Source organism: Tiliqua scincoides, chromosome 5 (genome assembly GCF_035046505.1).
Source record: "Tiliqua scincoides isolate rTilSci1 chromosome 5, rTilSci1.hap2, whole genome shotgun sequence".
Classification (NCBI taxonomy): Eukaryota; Metazoa; Chordata; class Lepidosauria; order Squamata; family Scincidae; genus Tiliqua; species Tiliqua scincoides.
The window spans coordinates 134,683,909-134,707,900 of record NC_089825.1 but is presented as its reverse complement, the minus strand read 5'-3'; the positions used below and the strand labels follow the sequence as shown (position 1 = coordinate 134,707,900).

The 23,992-nt window shown below is 46.4% G+C and overlaps 1 protein-coding gene across 1 annotated transcript; it reads left to right on the top strand.

Annotated features, from left to right (window-relative positions):
- The first annotated feature begins 5,334 nt into the window (after positions 1–5,334).
- LOC136653696 (vomeronasal type-2 receptor 26-like) lies at positions 5,335–22,158 on the top strand. The gene is made up of 5 exons (XM_066630579.1): positions 5,335–5,613; positions 6,534–6,959; positions 18,359–18,586; positions 20,153–20,279; positions 21,257–22,158. Exons 1-5 carry the CDS (start codon positions 5,335–5,337, stop codon positions 22,156–22,158), a joined length of 1,962 nt encoding a protein of 653 aa, XP_066486676.1.
- Positions 22,159–23,992: the final 1,834 nt, after the last annotated feature.

Here is a 23,992-nt window from a genome sequence, read left to right as displayed (position 1 = left end):
GCCTTGCATCTCATGCATTCCTCCAGACCCAGAAAAATAGAGGATGGAAGCAAAGTGAGCATGGAACCCTGGCAGGTGATGCTTCCTCACTGGTGTACAACACTGGGAATCAGGGACTCAGGGGCTTGGAGGGCAGGTATACGTGCTGATTATCAATATCACCCTTTCCATTTCGTCCCCAGTATTTCCCCTTGCCCCTACTCAGACCTGGTGCAAGTCCAGGTAGACGCATAGAGGCCCTTGCAGGCAGGGCCTCTGAGAGGAATTTTATCAGGGTGTGCAAAGTTTCTTTTGGGCCCCTTCCCAAAGTGGAAGGGGGTGAAACAGAGTGGGGTGGCAGTGGGGGTGGGCAGAATGGGGGCAAAACAGGTGGGGAAACTGGCAACAGCTGGAATAGTCTTTGGAGCCCCTGTCAAAGTCCAAAGTCCAAAGTCTTCCCAATTTAGAGGTCAGGTCTACCCGCCTGCCCGACTTTGGCAGCCATATACAGTAATACAGAAGAGTAAACACACTCCTAAATCTCTCTAAAGTCTTTCAAATACAGAAAATAATTGCAGGAGACGAGTATCATTGTATTTAGGCTCACACTAGAATGGAAAGTGTCCTGTGGACACTAACGCTGACTTCTGCAGCAGCTGCAGTCCCGCAGCTCTGTCGCTGAGCTCCTCTACACTCCTTCGCCAGCGAAAGAGCAACTGCAGCAGGTCAGTTTCCTCGACACTGTTAAGGAATGTATGCATTCCTGGGCCTGGTGTGTTTGGCTTATGGCAGTAGTTGCCACCATGTACCCACGATAATGCCCACAGCATCCCACAGCACATTTAGCTTCCTTAAATGTTACACCAATTCCTGGGTATATTTGGGGTGCCGATTCCAAAAATGGCATCCATTTTGCCCTCTCACGTCTAGTTTTGCAGATATAGTATAGCCTCATTAGTGAATGGTTGAAGCAGCTTCCTCATGAGGAAGCCTACACCATGGCTGATACTGAAACCTTATTTGAACAAAAGAGAGCAATTAATAAGAAGACAGCATTCAAATATCCAGTAGAAGCTCTATTTTTTTTCCTCCTGTCTTCTTGAAACGATTTAGTTTCATGTGTGAATGAGCCTGCCTGAGCTTAGCACTTGGGACATCCTAAACCAGTGCTTCTCAAACATTTTAGCACTGTGTCCCACTTTGAAAAATGACTATCACAACCTACATATCTTTACTAGACAAAGAAAGAGATCAAGAAAGAATGAATATTTTTATTTAATAATAAATAAATAAATATTAAAAATCCGGGTCCTGTGCTCCCAAGGCCGCTAGAGACCTTACATATAGTATGTATGTAGACATTTGCTAGACTCTCCCTAGACAATGACTGTTCCCCCGAACCTTGCTACAGTCCTTCCAGGGTATGAGAAGGCTGAATTGGAGAGGAGTGTGTTGAGTGAGGAACTTCCAGACCAGACAAAGGCTGAAACATGGTTCACACATGAGCTACGTCATGCCAATTACTAGAGAAAATCAGAATATGTGACGTATTAATTTGGGGTATGAAGGTGCCCTCATCTTCACAGATTAGTATTCCAGCTGTGAGAGCAGTCTTTCCATCTAGTTTTCCCTCTGCTACAATTTCTTCTGCAAACTGGGCAAGGGTGCTAGCAAAGGGTTTTTTAAAAAAATATTTTGGAAACTTTTCACAACCCACCAAAAATTGCCTCGTGACCCACTGGTGGCTCCCGACCCACAGTTTGAGAAACACTGTCCTAGATGAATCCCATCATCTTTTCTTATATGTCCCAGCCATATACTGTACAGCCATTACGATGTGTATGTAGAATAAAGCATCTGATTGGATGAATGATGAAACACTCTTCTGTAATGAACTTTTGTTTTCTTTGTTCCTTCATTGTGATTCATTCCAAAGTTTCTGGAATGAGTACCCAAGGTCTTACTCTAGAACAGTGTCTCTCAAGGTTTGTCCTCGGCCATCCCACTTCACATGACCCACCTATTCAAAGTACCACTGGAAGTAACTGACAATGACATAACTGGACCAGAACTGGATGCAATACTCCAGGTGTGGTCTTACCATCAATTTGTACAATGGCATTATAATATTGGCTGTTTTATTCTCAATCCCTTTTTTAAATTTTCCCAAGCATTGAACTGGTCTTCTTCATAGCCACTGCACACTCAGTCTTCACTTTCATCGTGCTGTCCACCAACACCCCAAAAACTCTCTCCTGATTCATCACAGAAAGTTCAGAACCCACCAGCTTATGTGTGAAACTTTGACTTTTTTTCACCCCAGTGTGCATCACTTTATACTTACTTATTGAAGTGTATTAACTGTCTGTTCCCCCATTTCAGAGAGATCCTTCTGGAGATCCTCACAATCCCTTCTGCACTTTATCACCCCATCTCCAGGTCATTTATAAACAAATTGAAAAGCACCAATTCTGGGACCAATCCTTGGGGCACACTGTTTTCACCTCTCTCTACTGTGAAAATTGCAAATTGACAACCATTCTCTATTTCCTGGTCTTTGACCAGTTCCTAATTTATAAAATGACCTGTCCTTTTAATCCCTGACTGTGGAGTTGTATCAGCAGCCTTTGATAAGGGTCTCTGTCAAACGCCTACTGAAATTCAGATATATAATGTCCACGGGTTCTCCTGCATCCACATGCCTGTTGACCTTTTCAAAGAATTCCTGAGCATGAAATTGCAAAAGGACAATTCTAAATTTGCAAAATAGAGAATTTGGGCTGGTCCAGCTCAACATGGAATGGTATAAAAAGCTGCACCTCTTCTACACAACAGTTAAAGGCAGAGGTTCTCAAACTGGGATGTTGTGACATCCCAGCCAGGGAAGCCCCGTCTCTGTCCCCTTAAGGGTCACTTCGATGGTGAAGGAAGCAACATGATCACCACAATTGTGCTGTTGCCAAGGATAAAAAGGGTTTTTTAACTCACCATTAGCACTGCCGGCCCACTAGGTGGTGCGGGGACCTCCATGTCTCAGAACAACTAAAAATACCTATCCCAACCCACTTTTGGTTTCGCAGTTGCAAACCGGAAGTGGGCCGTGATTGCTATTTTTAGTTGTTCTGAGATGTGGGGAGCCCAGCAAAGGGTCCAAGGGCTCCTTGAAGCCCCCCCAAGTCACTGCTAATGGTGAGTTTAAAAAACTCCTTCTATCCCCAGCAGCGATGTGATCGCGGCAATCTCGTCACTGCCTTTGCCCCCCCACCCCCGCAAGCACTTTCCCATGTTTCCAAACTCCCAGAGAGTTTGGGAACCTCTGGATTAACAGAGATGATACAATAGATGTATCATCTATTGTATCATCTCCTATTGTATCTGATCACTTTGAGTGAGTCTGAAACTGTTGAGTAGCAAACAGGTTTGCCTCCTTTGATCACAAGGAAGTAAGAAAAACACATAGCAAAAATAATGTACTCCCTTGTAATTTCAGCAATCAGTGCCATCAATTCCCAAGGGCAAAGCTCTTTCCAAGCACACACAAGGAAAATATCAGTGAGCAAGCCTGGGAGTGGTTATAAAAACTGTAGGGTACAATTCCCAGCTCAGATTAGGGACTATTGACAGGCAGGGCTCTGTCCATTTCAACCTTTTCTTCTAAATCAGCCTTTCAAGTTCCAGGAACAGAGATACAAGTCTGGCTTTTATAACATGGTTGAGATTAAGGAGAAAAGGGGGCTTATCCGTCATGCTGCTGTTGCTGTTGCTATTGCTACCTCCAATGGTGTGCAAAGCACATGCTGAGAAGTGTGCGGGGGATGTTCCCATGCTTATCCGACATGAGTGGTACCAGCCAGGAGAGATTCTTATTGGCGGGATCGTATCTAGTATCAGTTACATGTCTCCGAAATTTTCCTTTGAAAAACATCCTTCTAAGCAAGAGATTAAAAAATTACCACTGTAAGGAGTTCTCTCCCCTCCTCCTCCAATAGTCAAATATATATATATATATATTGGCATTCTGCATCTTGGCATGTCCGCAACAGATCTGACAGTTTGGGGGAAAATGAGTCGTGCACTTAAGACGTGTTTGGGGTATTTAATGAATAGCTATGAACTACGAACAATTTAACATTTGAAATGGTTAAAGACATACAAAGAGACATACATGCTATGCTCAAAAAGGACATTTTGGGAGCAATCCTAACCCACTTTCCCGCACCAACATAACGGTAATGCAACTTTGAGGTAAGGGAACAAAAATTGACCTACCTTGAGGAGGCCTCTGTGACTTCCTGCCATCTGCAGGATGCAGCACATGCCCCACTGGCACAGCTATGCCAGTGCAGGAAAATTGGTTAGGATTGTGCCCTTTGGATTGTAGTAAAAAGCATTTCAACTCACATATAATATCATACAGTTCTTTTTATTACCTGTCGTGTTTTGGTTTCCTGTCTAGTGACCATGGAAGCCTTAGGAAGCCTTGCTCTCAACAATACTCTTCTAGTTGCCTGTTATATAAATTAGATTTTGGCTGCAATTCTATCCACACTTACCTGGGAGTAAGCCCCCTTGACTATACTGGGACTAAATCGGAGTAGGCATTCGTAGGATTAGGCTTCCAGTTGATGTCATCTCTTCCAAGAGCACAGAAACTGGGCTATCCCGGATGGAGGATTCTTTGGCCAGCCTGAAAGTTACCAGACTAAGGGCTCAATCCTGTCCAACTTTCCAGTGATAATGTAAGTGCAACGCAACCCCAAGGAAAGGATGTTCAGATATCATTCAGGCTGGTTTAAGATATCAAAACAACCATACTCTTTATGGAGAATCTTTCTGTAACTGACCATGTCGGGAGCCTCAATGAGGCTTCCGTGTGGTCCTAGAGGTGCATGAGCCTGGAAAAGTGCCATCCATTCTGAATAGATGGTTCTATAATGTCTTTCTGTGTGCTTGTGTGTGCGCCGATAAATTTCAAATATTATTTAGATTGCAGACTGGGCTGTGCCTCACTTCAGAAATATCTTTCATGTAAACAGTAATACCTGCTCTTTTCAGCAGAGAACAACTATGACAAACTAGATTTCCAGTGGATTCTGTCACAAGTACCTTTACTGGCTCGACAAGCACCTGTTGGAGTGCTGTAAGAGGATTTTCTGCCTAAGGCAGGGGTTTGGACTAGATGACCTTTTAGGCACCTTCCAACTCTATGATTCTATGATTTTGGTCCTCATTTCACTACCAAGCAGCTCAAACTCTTAGAGCCTGGGAGGGCCAGTTAGTTGCTAAAATGTATTCAGACACTGTTGGATTCTACTTAAAACTGTCAGACACTTCCTTTACAGAATGATAACAAAGATGTACCAGCACATCCTGGCCTTGGCTTTTGCCATAGATGAGATCAATGAAAACTCTGAAATCTTGCCCAATATCACTCTGGGATTTCATATCTATGACAGCTACAGTGTTGCAAGGACTACCTACCGCAGTACTCTGGGCCTGCTCTTTCAGTCATCAAAGTTCATCCCCAACTACAACTGTGGCTCCAAGAAAAATTTAATTGGAGTCATTGGTGGACTTGACTCTGATATCTCCTCATATATGGCAAACACCTTAGGTCTTTTCAAGATTCCACAGGTAAGAACTATCCTTGGGAGGGCCACAAACACTTTTCTTCATTTCACATGCAAGTCACTCTTCCCTTCTTTTATGATTAGATGTGTCACCAGGTACTCAGAGCAGGGACATTCTCTTCTGAAAAAAAATATGTAGGATTAAAAAGATAAGTGAAATCTAAGAATTTTTCTATTTTGGAGTATATCAGATAGTACAAACATTTCAGCCTTCCGAAATTTTTTTTTTTTCAAAAAAATAAAAAATAAATAAATTGAATTATCTTCTGTAGAAGTGGGACAAAATACAAAGTTTTTCTTTAAAGAGTTTAAAGACTGGAAAGTACATTTATAATTCAATCCAAGCAGCCATGAGGATTTCTATCTTTAAAAAAAAGTGAGTTAGAAATTAATTACTAAGCAAGTACATAATATGAATTTCAAATAATCCTATTTCATGCCTAAAGTAACTGGGTTCTATTTTTCAAGTTTTCCTATGGCTCATTTGAACCAGGAAAGAAGGACAAGTCCAAATTGCCTTCCTTTTATCGCATGGTCCCCAATGAAGCCCTTCAGTACTGGGGAATTGTCCAGTTATGTCTGCATTTTGGATGGAAATGGGTCGGCCTCCTCGCTATGGATAATGAAGCTGGAGAACATTTCTTACAGGTCTTGGAACCCATGCTGTCCCAAAAAGGAATTTGTTCAGCCTTCACTGAAAGGCATAAAGGGAGAATGCATGCTGTGACAATAACTGAATATCTCAAAGAACTTGTGAACAATATGCCAGTGTTCCTGGGGAGTAAAGCCAATGCAATTGTTTTCTATGCGGACATTCCAAATATTGTATTATTGACGACCACTATATGCGCTATAAATATGATTCCTCTGGTCACTCCAGAATTTAAACCCCCTGAAGGTAAATTGTGGATTATGACAGCCCAGATTGATTTTACAAGCAACATCTATTACATGATATTTAATATTCAGCCATTCCGTGATGCTCTCTTCCATGGTGCTCTTTCCTTTTCAATTCATTCCAATCAGCCTCCTGGATTCACAGACTTTCTTCAGAATATAGACCCTTTGGAGGAGAAAAATAATGGCTATATGAAGATGTTCTGGGAGCATGCATTTGGCTGTTCGTTCCCAAAACTTGGTGTGCCTCCAAAGAGTAGAAGACAATGTACTGGAGAGGAGGAGCTGGAGAGCCTCCCTGCACCTGTTTTTGAAATGAGCATGACGGGCCACAGCTATAGTATCTACAATGCTGTCTATGCTGTGGCACATGCCCTGCATCTCCTGCCTTCCCCCAGAGCCAGATATGAAGAAAGAGGGAATGGAAAAAGACTGAACCTGGAGCCCTGGCAGGTAATCCTGTCAATCCAATGTTACCATTTTACTGTGAGTCCTCAGGTTTCTGAAAGGTGATAGAACATAAGAACATAAGAACATAAGAACATAAGAACAGCCCCACTGGATCAGGCCATAGGCCCATCTAGTCCAGCTTCCTGTATCTCACAGCGGCCCACCAAATGCCCCAGGGAGCACACCAGATAACAAGAGACCTCGTCCTGGTGCTCTCCCCTACATCTGGCATTCTGACTTAACCCATTCCTAAAATCAGGAGGTTGCGCATACACATCATGGCTTGTACCCCATAATGGATTTTTCCTCCAGAAACTCGTCCAATCCCCTTTTAAAGGCGTCTAGGCTAGACGCCAGCACCACATCCTGTGGCAAGGAGTTCCACAGACTGACCACGCGCTGAGTAAAGAAATATTTTCTTTTGTCTGTCCTAACCCGCCCAACACTCAATTTTAGTGGATGTCCCCTGGTTCTGGTATTATGTGAGAGTGTAAAGAGCATCTCCCTATCCACTCTGTCCATCCCCTGCATAATTTTGTATGTCTCAATCATGTCCCCCCTCAAGCGTCTCTTTTCTAGGCTGAAGAGGCCCAAACGCCGTAGCCTTTCCTCATAAGGAAGGTGCCCCAGCCCCGTAATCAGCTTAGTCGCTCTCTTTTGCACCTTCTCCATTTCCACTATGTCTTTTTTGAGATGCGGCGACCAGAACTGGACACAATACTCCAGGTGTGGCCTTACCATCGATTTGTACAACGGCATTATAATATTAGCCGTTTTGTTCTCAATACCCTTCCTAATGATCCCAAGCATAGAATTGGCCTTCTTCACTGCCGCCGCACATTGGGTCGACACTTTCATCGACCTGTCCACCACCACCCCAAGATCTCTCTCCTGATCTGTCACAGACAGCTCAGAACCCATCAGCCTATATCTAAAGTTTTGATTTTTTGCCCCAATGTGCATGACTTTACACTTACTGACATTGAAGCGCATCTGCCATTTTGCTGCCCATTCTGCCAGTCTGGAGAGATCCTTCTGGAGCTCCTCACAATCACTTCTGGTCTTCACCACTCGGAAAAGTTTGGTGTCGTCTGCAAACTTAGCCAATTCACTGCTCAACCCTGTCTCCAGGTCATTTATGAAGAGGTTGAAAAGCACCGGTCCCAGGACAGATCCTTGGGGCACACCGCTTTTCACCTCTCTCCATTGTGAAAATTGCCCATTGACACCCACTCTCTGCTTCCTGGCCTCCAACCAGTTCTCAATCCACGAGAGGACCTGTCCTCTAATTCCCTGACTGTGGAGTTTTTTCAGTAGCCTTTGGTGAGGGACCGTGTCAAACGCCTTCTGAAAGTCCAGATATATAATGTCCACGGGTTCTCCCGCATCCACATGCCTGTTGACCTTTTCAAAGAATTCTATAAGGTTCGTGAGGCAAGACTTACCCTTACAGAAGCCATGCTGACTCTCCCTCAGCAAGGCCTGTTTGTCTATGTGTTTTGAGATCCTATCTTTGATGAGGCATTCCACCATCTTACCCGGTATGGATGTTAGGCTGACCGGCCTATAGTTTCCCGGGTCCCCCCTCTTTCCCTTTTTAAAAATAGGCGTGACATTTGCTATCCTCCAATCTTCTGGTACCGTGGCTGTTTTGAGGGACAAGTTGCATACCTTAGTCAAGAGATCTGCAACTTCATTCTTCAATTCCTTAATAACCCTTGGGTGTATGCCATCAGGGCCCGGTGACTTATTGATCTTTAATTTATCAATGAGGTCTGAAACATCTTCTCTTTTAACCTCTATCTGACTTAACTCCTCGGTCAGGAGGGGCCGTTCGGGCAGCGGTATCTGCCCGAGGTCTTCTGCCGTGAAGACAGATGCAAAGAACTCATTTAATTTCTCTGCCATCTCTAAGTCTCCTTTTATCTCCCCTTTCCCTCCCTCACCATCCAGAGGGCCAACCGCTTCTCTGGCGGGTTTCCTGCTTCTAACATATTTGAAGAAGCTTTTATTATTCCCCTTAATGTTGCTGGCCATGCGTTCCTCATAGTCTCGCTTGGCCTCCCCTATCACCTTCTTACATTTCTTTTGCCACAGTTTATGTTCCTTTTTATTCTCTTCATTAGGGCAAGACTTCCATTTACGGAAGGAAGCTTCCTTGCCCTTCACAGCCTCTCTAACTTGGCTGGTTAGCCATGCGGGCATTCTCCTGGATTTAGTGGAACCCTTCTTTCTTTGCGGTATACACCTCTGCTGGGCCTCTATTACTGTTGTTTTAAGCAGCCTCCATGCACTCTGGAGAGACTGGACTCTTTTTACCCTCCCTTTCAACCTCCTCCTAACCAGCCTCCTCATTTGAGGGAAGTCCGCCCGTCGGAAGTCAAGGGTTTTTGTTAGAGATTTGCCTGGTATTCTTCCCCCAACGTGCACGTCAAAACAGATCGCAGCATGATCACTGTTCCCCAATGGCTCAGTAACGTTTACATCTCTAACCAGGTCCTGCGTACCGCACAAAATTAAATCCAGAGTCACCTGTCCTCTGGTGGGCTCCTTGACTAGCTGATCTAAGCCACAGTCATTTAGCACGTCAAGAAATCCGGTTTCCTTATCGTGACCAGAACACAAATTGACCCAGTCAATATGAGGATAATTGAAGTCCCCCATGATTACAACCCTGTCCCTCCTTGTCACCTCCCTGATCTGTTTCCTCATTTCAAGGTCCCCATCAGATTTCTGGTCTGGAGGACGATAGCACGCCCCCAGTATTACATTGCTGCACAAGCCTGGTAATTTAACCCACAGAGATTCTACGGTGGAGTCGGACCCACCTTCAATCTCTACTGTGCTGGATTCTATCCCTTCCTTAACATAAAGGGCCACCCCACCTCCAACACGCCCCTGCCTGTCCCTCCTGTAGAGTTTATAGCCCGGGATTGCGGTATCCCACTGATTCTCCGCATTCCACCAGGTTTCCGTTATGCCCACTATGTCAATATTTTCCCTTGTCACCAGACATTCCAGTTCTCCCACCTTTGCTCGTAGACTTCGGGCATTCGCATAAAAGCATTTATACACGGAATGCCCCAGGATGGGCTGCTTATTCGCTCCTTTGTCCCCGCATCCTCTCATTGTGCCAAACCGTCTATCACATCCCATCACCCTACCTTTCCCAATTTCTTCTCCTACCCTGCCTTTGTCTTGTTGTTCTCTAACCTCCCCATCCTCATCCCATAGGGATGAGGAGTCCCGAACCGGATGCCCCTCGGCTCCTGTCGGCCTTCCCCCAGGGATCAGTTTAAAAGCTGCTCTGCCACCTTTTTAATGTTATGCGCCAGCAGTCTGGTTCCATTCTGGTTCAAATGGAGCCCGTCCCTCTTGTACAGGCCCCGCTTGTCCCAAAACGTTCCCCAGTGCCTAACGAATCTAAACCCCTCCTCCCTACACCACCGTCTCATCCACGCATTGAGACCCCTGATCTCCGCCTGCCTAGCTGGCCCTGCGCGTGGAACAGGTAGCACTTCAGAGAACGCTACCTTTGAGGTCCTGGCTTTCAGCTTCCTGCCTAAAAGCCTAAATTTGGCCTCCAGGACCTCCCAGCTACACTTGCCCACGTCGTTGGTGCCGACATGCACCACAGCCGCTACCTCTCCCCCAGCACTGTCTACTAGCCTGTCTAGACGAGAAGTGATGTCCGCAACCTTCGCACCAGGCAGGCAAGTCACCATGCGGTCCTCACATCCGTCGCAAACCCCCCTCTCTATGTTTCTAATAATCGAATCCCCCACTACAAGAAGCCCCCGACCCCCCTCCCGCCGAGGAGTATCCCGAGTGCGCTCGGATACGGGCCCATCCCCTGGAGAAGGGGTCCCCCCTAGGGGATTGTTTCCCTCCTCTCCAGGATGACATCCTCCAGTCCCGAGACTTCCCACCCGGGCAGCCGAGGAGCTGCACGCCTGAGGTTGGGACGAAGCCTGATCGTCCCCGGAAGTCTCCCCACGGTCCTCCTCTGGCTGCCTGCGCTTCTCCAGGTCGGCCACCAAGGCTTCAAGGGAGCTGACGCGTTCCCTGAGACCCTGGAGCTCCTTGCACCGAGGACACACCCATGACTTATGCCCCAGAGGCATATAATCATACATGTGGCACTCGATGCAGAACACTGGATAGCCCCCACCCTGCTGCTGGCTGTCTGACTGCATAGCTTTTTTGTTATTGTTTTGTTGTTTTCTTTAGGGGTCCTTTTAAAACCGTACACTGGATAGCAGCCCTCTTCTCAAGGGAAGAGGAAGGGCAGTGTATGGGGCCCTGGCCTCCTCACCCTGCTGCTGAACTCACCCAGATGCTAAACTCTTGTGCCTTACCTGGCACTTAGTTCCCAGAGGCACTTGGTTCCCAGAGGCCACACGCGTCTGCAGAGAGCCTCACGCGATGGCCCGCCTAGCTTTATAGTCCTGGCTGGCTCCTCCCCCCTCCTTCCTTCCTGATTGAAAGGGGGCTGGCCTTCCCAGGTGAGTTTACAAAAGCTCAGGAAGGCAAATGGCCGCTGATGGGCGTGACCTACTCTGCAGGCTCCTGAATGGACTGCTTGGATTAGCCTAATGGGGCTCTTAATGGGTTGGGAATTGGCCCTTCCTAGGTCCTTTCCCTCCTAGTTCTGTTCTCTTAGGCTGGACTGTTTTTGTAACCTCAAGCTAGTTTTTATTTGGGTTTGTTTAATTATTTATTGCTCTCTAGATCCTGTGTCCCAATTTACTGACCTGTTTAGGTTATGTTCTAACTTAGATTAGGTTTAACCTGGGTTAAGTATAGGTTTAATTTAAACAAGTAGAAAACCTGCTTTTCACTTTATCCTCCTCCCTTCCTTCGATTAAGTGCTACCTTAGGTGCAGCTAACTTTCAATTTTGATTTAAATGCCTGACCCTTGGGCACTTACTCACGAGTAGGACTTACTCTTACTCACGAGTAGGACTCTGCTCCTGCTCAGAGTAGCCCTATGTACCTCCCTTAGGTGCTAACTTTCAATTTTGATTTAAGGTTGCTTTAAAGGTAAGGTTAAGGTTAGAAGACAGGGAGTTAGAAAGACAAAGCGTTAGAATGAGTACACTTACCTCCTCCTCCTGCTCCTGCTCCTCCTCCTCTCCTTCTCCAAAACTCAGAGGTCTCCTTGCCTTCTCCTCGCCCAGATGCTAAACTCTTGTGCCTTACCTGGCACTTAGTTCCCAGAGGCACTTGGTTCCCAGAGGCCACACGCGTCTGCAGAGAGCCTCACGCGATGGCCCGCCTAGCTTTATAGTCCTGGCTGGCTCCTCCCCCCTCCTTCCTTCCTGATTGAAAGGGGGCTGGCCTTCCCAGGTGAGTTTACAAAAGCTCAGGAAGGCAAATGGCCGCTGATGGGCGTGACCTACTCTGCAGGCTCCTGAATGGACTGCTTGGATTAGCCTAATGGGGCTCTTAATGGGTTGGGAATTGGCCCTTCCTAGGTCCTTTCCCTCCTAGTTCTGTTCTCTTAGGCTGGACTGTTTTTGTAACCTCAAGCTAGTTTTTATTTGGGTTTGTTTAATTATTTATTGCTCTCTAGATCCTGTGTCCCAATTTACTGACCTGTTTAGGTTATGTTCTAACTTAGATTAGGTTTAACCTGGGTTAAGTATAGGTTTAATTTAAACAAGTAGAAAACCTGCTTTTCACTTTATCCTCCTCCCTTCCTTCGATTAAGTGCTACCTTAGGTGCAGCTAACTTTCAATTTTGATTTAAATGCCTGACCCTTGGGCACTTACTCACGAGTAGGACTTACTCTTACTCACGAGTAGGACTCTGCTCCTGCTCAGAGTAGCCCTATGTACCTCCCTTAGGTGCTAACTTTCAATTTTGATTTAAGGTTGCTTTAAAGGTAAGGTTAAGGTTAGAAGACAGGGAGTTAGAAAGACAAAGCGTTAGAATGAGTACACTTACCTCCTCCTCCTGCTCCTGCTCCTCCTCCTCTCCTTCTCCAAAACTCAGAGGTCTCCTTGCCTTCTCCTCGCCCAGATGCTAAACTCTTGTGCCTTACCTGGCACTTAGTTCCCAGAGGCACTTGGTTCCCAGAGGCCACACGCGTCTGCAGAGAGCCTCACGCGATGGCCCGCCTAGCTTTATAGTCCTGGCTGGCTCCTCCCCCCTCCTTCCTTCCTGATTGAAAGGGGGCTGGCCTTCCCAGGTGAGTTTACAAAAGCTCAGGAAGGCAAATGGCCGCTGATGGGCGTGACCTACTCTGCAGGCTCCTGAATGGACTGCTTGGATTAGCCTAATGGGGCTCTTAATGGGTTGGGAATTGGCCCTTCCTAGGTCCTTTCCCTCCTAGTTCTGTTCTCTTAGGCTGGACTGTTTTTGTAACCTCAAGCTAGTTTTTATTTGGGTTTGTTTAATTATTTATTGCTCTCTAGATCCTGTGTCCCAATTTACTGACCTGTTTAGGTTATGTTCTAACTTAGATTAGGTTTAACCTGGGTTAAGTATAGGTTTAATTTAAACAAGTAGAAAACCTGCTTTTCACTTTATCCTCCTCCCTTCCTTCGATTAAGTGCTACCTTAGGTGCAGCTAACTTTCAATTTTGATTTAAATGCCTGACCCTTGGGCACTTACTCACGAGTAGGACTTACTCTTACTCACGAGTAGGACTCTGCTCCTGCTCAGAGTAGCCCTATGTACCTCCCTTAGGTGCTAACTTTCAATTTTGATTTAAGGTTGCTTTAAAGGTAAGGTTAAGGTTAGAAGACAGGGAGTTAGAAAGACAAAGCGTTAGAATGAGTACACTTACCTCCTCCTCCTGCTCCTGCTCCTCCTCCTCTCCTTCTCCAAAACTCAGAGGTCTCCTTGCCTTCTCCTCGCCCAGATGCTAAACTCTTGTGCCTTACCTGGCACTTAGTTCCCAGAGGCACTTGGTTCCCAGAGGCCACACGCGTCTGCAGAGAGCCTCACGCGATGGCCCGCCTAGCTTTATAGTCCTGGCTGGCTCCTCCCCCCTCCTTCCTTCCTGATTGAAAGGGGGCTGGCCTTCCCAGGTGAGTTTACAAAAGCTCAGGAAGGCAAATGGCCGCTGATGGGCGTGACCTACTCTGCAGGCTCCTGAATGGACTGCTTGGATTAGCCTAATGGGGCTCTTAATGGGTTGGGAATTGGCCCTTCCTAGGTCCTTTCCCTCCTAGTTCTGTTCTCTTAGGCTGGACTGTTTTTGTAACCTCAAGCTAGTTTTTATTTGGGTTTGTTTAATTATTTATTGCTCTCTAGATCCTGTGTCCCAATTTACTGACCTGTTTAGGTTATGTTCTAACTTAGATTAGGTTTAACCTGGGTTAAGTATAGGTTTAATTTAAACAAGTAGAAAACCTGCTTTTCACTTTATCCTCCTCCCTTCCTTCGATTAAGTGCTACCTTAGGTGCAGCTAACTTTCAATTTTGATTTAAATGCCTGACCCTTGGGCACTTACTCACGAGTAGGACTTACTCTTACTCACGAGTAGGACTCTGCTCCTGCTCAGAGTAGCCCTATGTACCTCCCTTAGGTGCTAACTTTCAATTTTGATTTAAGGTTGCTTTAAAGGTAAGGTTAAGGTTAGAAGACAGGGAGTTAGAAAGACAAAGCGTTAGAATGAGTACACTTACCTCCTCCTCCTGCTCCTGCTCCTCCTCCTCTCCTTCTCCAAAACTCAGAGGTCTCCTTGCCTTCTCCTCGCCCAGATGCTAAACTCTTGTGCCTTACCTGGCACTTAGTTCCCAGAGGCACTTGGTTCCCAGAGGCCACACGCGTCTGCAGAGAGCCTCACGCGATGGCCCGCCTAGCTTTATAGTCCTGGCTGGCTCCTCCCCCCTCCTTCCTTCCTGATTGAAAGGGGGCTGGCCTTCCCAGGTGAGTTTACAAAAGCTCAGGAAGGCAAATGGCCGCTGATGGGCGTGACCTACTCTGCAGGCTCCTGAATGGACTGCTTGGATTAGCCTAATGGGGCTCTTAATGGGTTGGGAATTGGCCCTTCCTAGGTCCTTTCCCTCCTAGTTCTGTTCTCTTAGGCTGGACTGTTTTTGTAACCTCAAGCTAGTTTTTATTTGGGTTTGTTTAATTATTTATTGCTCTCTAGATCCTGTGTCCCAATTTACTGACCTGTTTAGGTTATGTTCTAACTTAGATTAGGTTTAACCTGGGTTAAGTATAGGTTTAATTTAAACAAGTAGAAAACCTGCTTTTCACTTTATCCTCCTCCCTTCCTTCGATTAAGTGCTACCTTAGGTGCAGCTAACTTTCAATTTTGATTTAAATGCCTGACCCTTGGGCACTTACTCACGAGTAGGACTTACTCTTACTCACGAGTAGGACTCTGCTCCTGCTCAGAGTAGCCCTATGTACCTCCCTTAGGTGCTAACTTTCAATTTTGATTTAAGGTTGCTTTAAAGGTAAGGTTAAGGTTAGAAGACAGGGAGTTAGAAAGACAAAGCGTTAGAATGAGTACACTTACCTCCTCCTCCTGCTCCTGCTCCTCCTCCTCTCCTTCTCCAAAACTCAGAGGTCTCCTTGCCTTCTCCTCGCCCAGATGCTAAACTCTTGTGCCTTACCTGGCACTTAGTTCCCAGAGGCACTTGGTTCCCAGAGGCCACACGCGTCTGCAGAGAGCCTCACGCGATGGCCCGCCTAGCTTTATAGTCCTGGCTGGCTCCTCCCCCCTCCTTCCTTCCTGATTGAAAGGGGGCTGGCCTTCCCAGGTGAGTTTACAAAAGCTCAGGAAGGCAAATGGCCGCTGATGGGCGTGACCTACTCTGCAGGCTCCTGAATGGACTGCTTGGATTAGCCTAATGGGGCTCTTAATGGGTTGGGAATTGGCCCTTCCTAGGTCCTTTCCCTCCTAGTTCTGTTCTCTTAGGCTGGACTGTTTTTGTAACCTCAAGCTAGTTTTTATTTGGGTTTGTTTAATTATTTATTGCTCTCTAGATCCTGTGTCCCAATTTACTGACCTGTTTAGGTTATGTTCTAACTTAGATTAGGTTTAACCTGGGTTAAGTATAGGTTTAATTTAAACAAGTAGAAAACCTGCTTTTCACTTTATCCTCCTCCCTTCCTTCGATTAAGTGCTACCTTAGGTGCAGCTAACTTTCAATTTTGATTTAAATGCCTGACCCTTGGGCACTTACTCACGAGTAGGACTTACTCTTACTCACGAGTAGGACTCTGCTCCTGCTCAGAGTAGCCCTATGTACCTCCCTTAGGTGCTAACTTTCAATTTTGATTTAAGGTTGCTTTAAAGGTAAGGTTAAGGTTAGAAGACAGGGAGTTAGAAAGACAAAGCGTTAGAATGAGTACACTTACCTCCTCCTCCTGCTCCTGCTCCTCCTCCTCTCCTTCTCCAAAACTCAGAGGTCTCCTTGCCTTCTCCTCGCCCAGATGCTAAACTCTTGTGCCTTACCTGGCACTTAGTTCCCAGAGGCTAAGCTGACTGGCTGCATTCCCCAAGTTCCCCCTTTTTTTTCTGTGCATTTTCTCTGCATTTCCTCAATTCTCTGTCCATTTCTCTGCATTTGGGGGCAGTTGCTGTGCCATTCAGATGCTGGGAGCAGCAGGTTTGCAGCCCTTTGTTCTGCAAAACATCATTTTTGTTTAGCTTTTGTCTTCTGTTTGAGTCTGAAACTTTGAATCAGGATTGAACTAGCTGCTTGGCTCATGTTCCTGCCAGTTCTCCTCCAGGAAGGAAAGACTTCGTCGGGTAAACCAGTGACTGTGTTAAAACCTAGCGCTAAAAGTTCCAAGCTGACAAGAAGGAGTGCTCTCTTTGTTCCAGCAGCCCAAAGCCCATGTAGTGGGCTCTGGGTGGAAGGGACTCACTGAAGATGAGTGAAAATGTTGGATAACTGGGTAACCCTGAAAAGGCAGGAATAAGTCTAGCTAGAGATCATCAGTGCTTATGGTTTTTTTTTGCCATTTGTAGTCCTTCCACAATGCATTCAGGCCTCTTCAGCCTAGAAAAGAGGCGCATGAAGGGGGGCATGATTGAGGGCACAATCCTAACCAACTTTCCAGCATTGGCATAGCTGTGATAGTGGGACATGTGCTGCATCCTGCAGATGGGGAGCAGTCACGGAGGCCTCCTGAAGGTACGGCAATGTTTGTTCCCTTACCTCAAAGTTGTATTACCCTTATGTCGGTGCTGGGAAGTGAGTTAGGATTGCACCCAGAGACATACAAAATTATGCCTGGGAAGGACAGAGTGGATAGAGAGATGCTCTTTTCCCTCTCACACAACACCAGAACCAGGGAACATCTGCTAAAATTGAGTGTTCAGAGAGTTAAGAGAGACAAAAGAAAATACTTCTTCACTCAGTGTGTAGTTAATCTGTGGAACTCCTTGCCACAGGATGTCGTGATGGCATCTGGCGTAGATGCCTTTAAAAGGGAATTGGACAAATTTCAGGAGGAAAAATCCATCACGTGTTACAAGCCGTGATGTGTATGTGCAACCTCCTGATTTTAGAAATGGGTTATGTCAGAATGCCAGATGCAAGGGAGGGCTCCAGTATTCAGGTCTTTTGCTGTTTTGTGTGCTCCCTGGGCATTTGGCGGGCCACTGTGAGACACAGGAAGCTGAACTAGATAGGCCTATGGCCTGATCCAGCGGGGCTGTTCTTATGTCCTCAGATTTAACTTGCAGCTGGTCCTTTTAACATGCAACACGAAGTGCCTCAGCACCATCTGCTGGCATAAATTATAAGTGCAGTTGGGAATACCCCTTAGCCAAGTTTATTTCCTCTTTATCTGCTTTTATCAATCATTTCATTTTTCCCTTTTTGGTTAGAGTTTTAGTAATTTGTTTACAGTATAAATGAACTGCACTGTGGATTGTCACATCTACATCCTCTGCAAGTGCTAGTATGAGAATGATTTTGATAGAAAACACAGAGGTTCAATTTTTTTTTTTCAAAGCGGGGGCTTTGCCCAGCTAGCCCCTCTCTCTAGCCTGATCTCCTGGCTGGTGGCAGAGGTGACATTGTACCAAAGCTTTTCTGCATTCTGCTGAGTGTCCAAGCAGGGGAAAGAGGGGGGCAGGAAAGGTATGAGTGTGCTAACCACTAGGCCCTACTGCCCTGGATCAGCCCATAGATGCTGAGAACCCTTTCCTCTACCATGACACGTGGTTCTTTTCAGATGTTCTCCCAATCAGCATCATAACCAACTCATGCAATTAATTGGCATAGAACCTGGCTATGATCTTTCCTTTACACGGTCCCTAAAGAAGCTATGGTCAAATATAACTTGTCAAAGAATAATCTATCAAACCCTTTTCACTCTAAGAAGGAAATTCATCTAGGGAATTCCGTTTAGAACAGCTTACTAGGAATATTATTGTAGGTTTAAACCTGATGCTTTCATGCCTCTTTCCACCCAGCTCCACTCACCTCTTCTGAGGCTCTCGTTCAACAACAGTTGTGGAGAGGAAATTCAGTTCAACGAACAGGGAGAATTAGCAGCTGGATTCGATATTACAAACTTGATCACTTTCAGGAATGACTCCTACGTCAGAGTCAAAGTGGGGAGTTTGAATCTTCAGGCTGATTCAGGCGTAATGTTTGCCATTGATGTGGATGGAATTGAGTGGCCTGACTATTTTATTCAGGTTGGGAAATCTTGTTTTTTGCTAGATAAATATCTCCTGTCAAAATTTGAAATTTTGTTTTACTATGTGCAAAGAGACACAGGTAGGTGGCAGAGGCTGTCTGAGGGTCCAGTTCCTAGTCACCTGTACATTTCCCTGCAGTCCTTGGAGGTACACTTAATGTCCAATCGTATCATTTCCACCACCACCCCCATGGATGCACCAGCACCAAAACAACAACCGCTGCATCCTAAGGTGGGGGTCAGTTGCAGAGGTCTTCTCTAGGTAAGGGAACAATAGTTCCTTTACTCAGAGGTAAATATCCACAACACAGAAGGGTATATTCAGACCTTCAACATCTATTTTGCTGTCACAATTCTGTACTGACCTGTGTGCAGGATCAGGTCCAGGAAAGGGATTGAGATATCCAGTGGTACCAAGTCTTCCCATCTCCTGCCCCTTCCAACCCCCCCAGTTGCCCTCTTTCCATCCCCTCCTGCCTCTCCTGATGTTTTGCTACTTGCACTCACTACTTAGTGGCAGTCAGTGCCAGTGTAAGAAGAGAACCAACACAGCATGGCTTGGTGCAATAAGCATAAGATTGGGCCATGAGTTTTGGAAATGATCAGCTGAATACAGGCTCCCAGAACAGCTTGACAGTCCAAGACTCAAGCAGAAGCCGCGCTTTTTATTGTCAGCCCACTCATCCCTACCCACACTGTCAAGTTAGCTGTCAAGGAGCCTTGCGTGATCCTTGACAAGTTCCATGTGTGACTGTACCTTGCTTGTGCAGCACTTTGAACCCTGTGGAGAAAAGCCATCTCCTAGGAGCGAACAAGGTTGTTAAGTGACACAAAAGAAGGCTCCCCAGCCCCGCAATGCTCAAAAACAGCATGGTCAGATAAGTGGCCCGATCCAACTGGTCCTCTCCCCCGCCAGAATGCATCTTCCGGTGACTCAGTGTTTTTTCTGGGCACTGCAAATATCAAGGTACCGTAGCACACTGCCCAGCTGCCACTGTAAGAAAGGAGAGACCAGACCCTCATGCTGGTAGCCACCACAAGCACCCCAGCACTGGTAAGTTGGTACAGGGGTGGACAGTGCTCAGGAGTCAGTGGAACAAGGAGGCAAGTGGGCAGAATGGGGTGGAGACGCAAGCAAGGAGTAGAGCAGATCAAGGCCAGGAAAGGGCTGGGGTCAGCAGGAGCGCTGCTGCCAAAATCTGATCCCCCTTCCTAGCCTGGATTCATCCTTCTGCATCCACTCAGACCTGGAACTGGCAAAGGTCCAGTGAGACTCAATGGGGCAGCAAAGGCCAGGTCAAGGAAACAACTGCTACCTCCTCCTTCTTGACCTCAATACACCAGGGCTCCATCCAAGTGTGGAAACTGTTATCATCCTCTATTTGTGTTTATGTCTAAGTCATAAATAATTTTGAGTACATTTGACCAAATGTGCCACCTGTGAACTGAAGGATAGTATTATACACTGTCATCACCCCTCTTCTTAACTGGCACGTCTTTTGTACACCAAAACTCCCCAAACATGCTTGGTGTTAATGCTAAAACTTCCTCGATTTAAGGACAGGTGCCGCCCTTGTCTCTCTGTAATGATAACTGCCCACCTGGTTCCAGCAGGAAAAGGAAGGAAGGGGAGAAATTTTGCTGCTATGATTGTGCTCCGTGTCCAGAAGGGAAGATCTCAGATCAAATCGGTAAGCTGTGTATAGTTCAGAAATTTGAATTGGATTAATCCTCTCTAACCCTCTCCCCTGCCCCTCTGGAGCAGCCTTCCACTGGAGCACACCCTGCATCCCGAAAGGGGAAGTCCCAGATGTCTCAGCAAGATTCTTGGTTCCCTTGCGCCAGGGGTACACTGCCAGGATGTGACAATTTTGCTGGGGCAGGTCCGAGCAGACTTGGCAAGCTGGATTCAGTTGCAGACCTGGCCCCTGTGCTGCCCTGGGACCCCTAACATGACACCCCCTGCAACACGCTGCCCCCCGAGGAGACTTACACACCTTATGAAGCCTCACACAATGTTCCTAGGTGCTCTGAAAGCATTCTGAGTCCTCCGGAGCACCATTAAACAGGGCACTCCAGAGAACTCAGAAGGCTTCCAGAGCAGCTTTGAATGCAGCACGGGGTTTCTGCCTGCCCCCAGAATGGCTCTGAAGGGCAGGTGACAGTAGCAGTGCTGCAGCAGGCACAGCAGTTCCACCCCCACGGGGTTCACAGGCATGGCACCTAGGGCTTCCCCCCCCCGACCCTCTCCAGGACTGCCACTGGCTGGGTTGAGGCCGGGAAAAGGGATAGGATATCAGCAAAGATGCTGCAGCTAATAATGCCCCCTTCCCATCCTTGACACACATTCCATCATACCCCAATCTCTACCCTGTTCCTCCCACCCCCCTACCCATTCTTCCCACCAGCCACCACCCTTCCAGCAGCACAGCAGGCCCATAAGATTGGGCTGCTAGTGTGTTGAAAGCACTGACACTCTTGGAAGAACATATCGTCATTCCTGGTAACAATTATAGTAGCTTGAATTTGGTATGTGTTCTTTTTCCAGACATGGATTACCTCCCCCCACCCCTGTATGAACTTAGAGCATCTCAAACTCTCCCCAAAAGTTTGAAAACTGCTGCCTTAGAAGAACAGAATCTTAGAATTTTTTGTGTTGCTTTTTCAGACATGGATTACTGTATTCCTTGCATGGAAGATCATTACCCAAACAAGCACCAAGATGGATGCATTCCCAAGACACCAACCTTTTTATCTTATGCAGAACCCCTGGGCATGACTTTAGCTGCCTTGGCTCTTTTCTTTGCTGTGATCACAGCTGTGATGCTGGGAATCTTCATTCAGCAAAGGGACACTCCCATTGTCAAAGCCAACAACCGCAGCCTCACCTATATTCTTCTCATCTCCCTCCTTCTTTGCTTCCTCTGCTCATTGCTCTTCATCGGAAAGTCTACAAACACAACCTGCCTTGTCCGGCAAACAGCCTTTGGCCTCATCTTCTCTGTTGCTGTTTCGTCTATCTTGGCCAAAACCATCACAGTGGTGGTGGCATTCATGGCCTCCAAGCCTGGAAACATTTTCCGGAAATGGGTGGGGAAAAGATTGGCACACTTTATTGTCTTATCCTGCACTCTTTTTCAAGTAGGCATTTGTGCTGCTTGGTTGGGTGTTTCTCCTCCATTCCCCGAGCTGGACATGCACTCACAGATTAGAGAAATTGTAGTGGAATGTAATGAAGGTTCGGCCACCATGTTTTACTTTGTCCTGGGCTACATGGGCTTCCTGGCCTCTGTCAGCTTCAGTGTGGCTTTTCTAGCCAGGAAACTGCCAGACAGTTTCAATGAAGCCAAATTCATCACCTTCAGCATGCTGGTCTTTTGCAGTGTTTGGGTGTCCTTTGTGCCAACCTACCTGAGCACAAGGGGAAAAGCCATGGTGGCTGTAGAGATCTTCTCCATCTTGGCCTCCAGTGCTGGGCTACTAGGCTGCATCTTTTCTCCCAAATGCTACATCATTATCCTGCGGCCTGATCTGAACAAACGAGAACAGTTAATAAGAAGACAACAATGAGATATCTAATAATCATTCTTTTTCCTTCAGTGTCCTGTCTCTGACATATGGAAAGAGCTGGTGGTGTCCTAAGGTGAAGCCTGGGATGATTATACATAAGAATCTAATCTACGCACCCGCCCCCCTCCAACAAAATGACTATGAAGTGTACCTAGAATAAAAACTCTCAGTTTAAACATTGTGAAAATGTACTTATGCCATAGGTTGCATTTTTCTTGGTTTCCTGGCAGAAACTCAGGGTGAAATTTTGGAATAACAAGAGCTGAACCCAGAGTATCCTATTTTATTGTTAACTTAAAACTATTAAAATAACAATGTTTTACTTTGAATTATTTTTTTCCTAATCGTCTTCAAGTCAGGAACAGTGGCTTCAGCATAGAAAGGGGGTATGAATCCCATGGCTAATCATGTCTCAGTGGCTACCTGTCTAGTCCCTGGCATAATACTATCAAACAGTTACAGAGCACTGTATAATATTGAAAACTGTAAGAACATAAGAACATAAGAACAGCCCCACTGGATCAGGCCATAGGCCCATCTAGTCCAGCTTCCTGTATCTCACAGCGGCCCACCAAATGCCCCAGGGAGCACACCAGATCACAAGAGACCTCATCCTGGTGCCCTCCCTTGCATCTGGCATTCTGACATAACCCATTTCTAAAATCAGGAGGTTGCGCATACACATCATGGCTTGTACCCCATAATGGATTTTTCCTCCAGAAACTTGTCCAATCCCCTTTTAAAGGCGTCTAGGCTAGACGCCATCACCACATCCTGTGGCAAGGAGTTCCACAGACCGACCACATGCTGAGTAAAGAAATATTTTCTTTTGTCTGTCCTAACCTGCCCAACACTCAATTTTAGTGGATGTCCCCTGGTTCTGGTATTATGTGAGAGTGTAAAGAGCATCTCCCTATCCTCTCTGTCCATCCCCTGCATAATTTTGTAAGTCTCAATCATGTCCCCCCTCAGTCGTCTCTTTTCTAGGCTGAAGAGGCCCAAACGCCGTAGCCTTTCCTCATAAGGAAAGTGCCCCAGCCCCGTAATCATCTTAGTCGCTCTCTTTTGCACCTTTTCCATTTCCACTATGTCTTTTTTGAGATGCGGCGACCAGAACTGGACACAATACTCCAGGTGTGGCCTTACCATCGATTTGTACAACGGTATTATAATATTAGCCGTTTTGTTCTCAATACCCTTCCTAATGATCCCAAGCATAGAATTGGCCTTCTTCACTGCCGCCGCACATTGGGTCGACACTTTCATCAATCTGTCCACCACCACCCCAAGATCTCTCTCCTGATCTGTCACAGACAGCTCAGAACCCATCAGCCTATATCTAAAGTTTTGATTTTTTGCCCCAATGTGCATGACTTTACACTTACTGACATTGAAGCGCATCTGCCATTTTGCTGCCCATTCTGCCAGTCTGGAGAGATCCTTCTGGAGCTCCTCACAATCACTTCTGGTCTTTACCACTCGGAAAAGTTTGGTGTCATCTGCAAACTTAGCCACTTCACTGCTCAACCCTGTCTCCAGGTCATTTATGAAGAGGTTGAAAAGCACCAGTCCCAGGACAGATCCTTGGGGCACACCGCTTTTCACCTCTCTCCATTGTGAAAATTGCCCATTGACACCCACTCTCTGCTTCCTGGCCTTCAACCAGTTCTCAATCCATGAGAGGACCTGTTCTCTAATTCCCTGACTGTGGAGTTTTTTCAGTAGCCTTTGGTGAGGGACCGTGTCAAACGCCTTCTGAAAGTCCAGATATATAATGTCCACGGGTTCTCCTGCATCCACATGCCTGTTGACCATTTCAAAGAATTCTATAAGA

What these genes read in the sequence shown, in the direction of transcription:
- LOC136653696 (XM_066630579.1), top strand. Translation starts at nt 5,335, where the DNA reads ATGTACCAGCACATCCTGGCCTTGGCTTTTGCCATAGATGAGATCAAT. An exon ending in GTCTTTTCAAGATTCCACAG is followed by an intron (nt 5,614 to 6,533) that starts GTAAGAACTATC and finishes ATGACAGCCCAG; the next exon opens with ATTGATTTTACAAGCAACAT. An exon ending in GGCCTGACTATTTTATTCAG is followed by an intron (nt 18,587 to 20,152) that starts GTTGGGAAATCT and finishes ATTTAAGGACAG; the next exon opens with GTGCCGCCCTTGTCTCTCTG.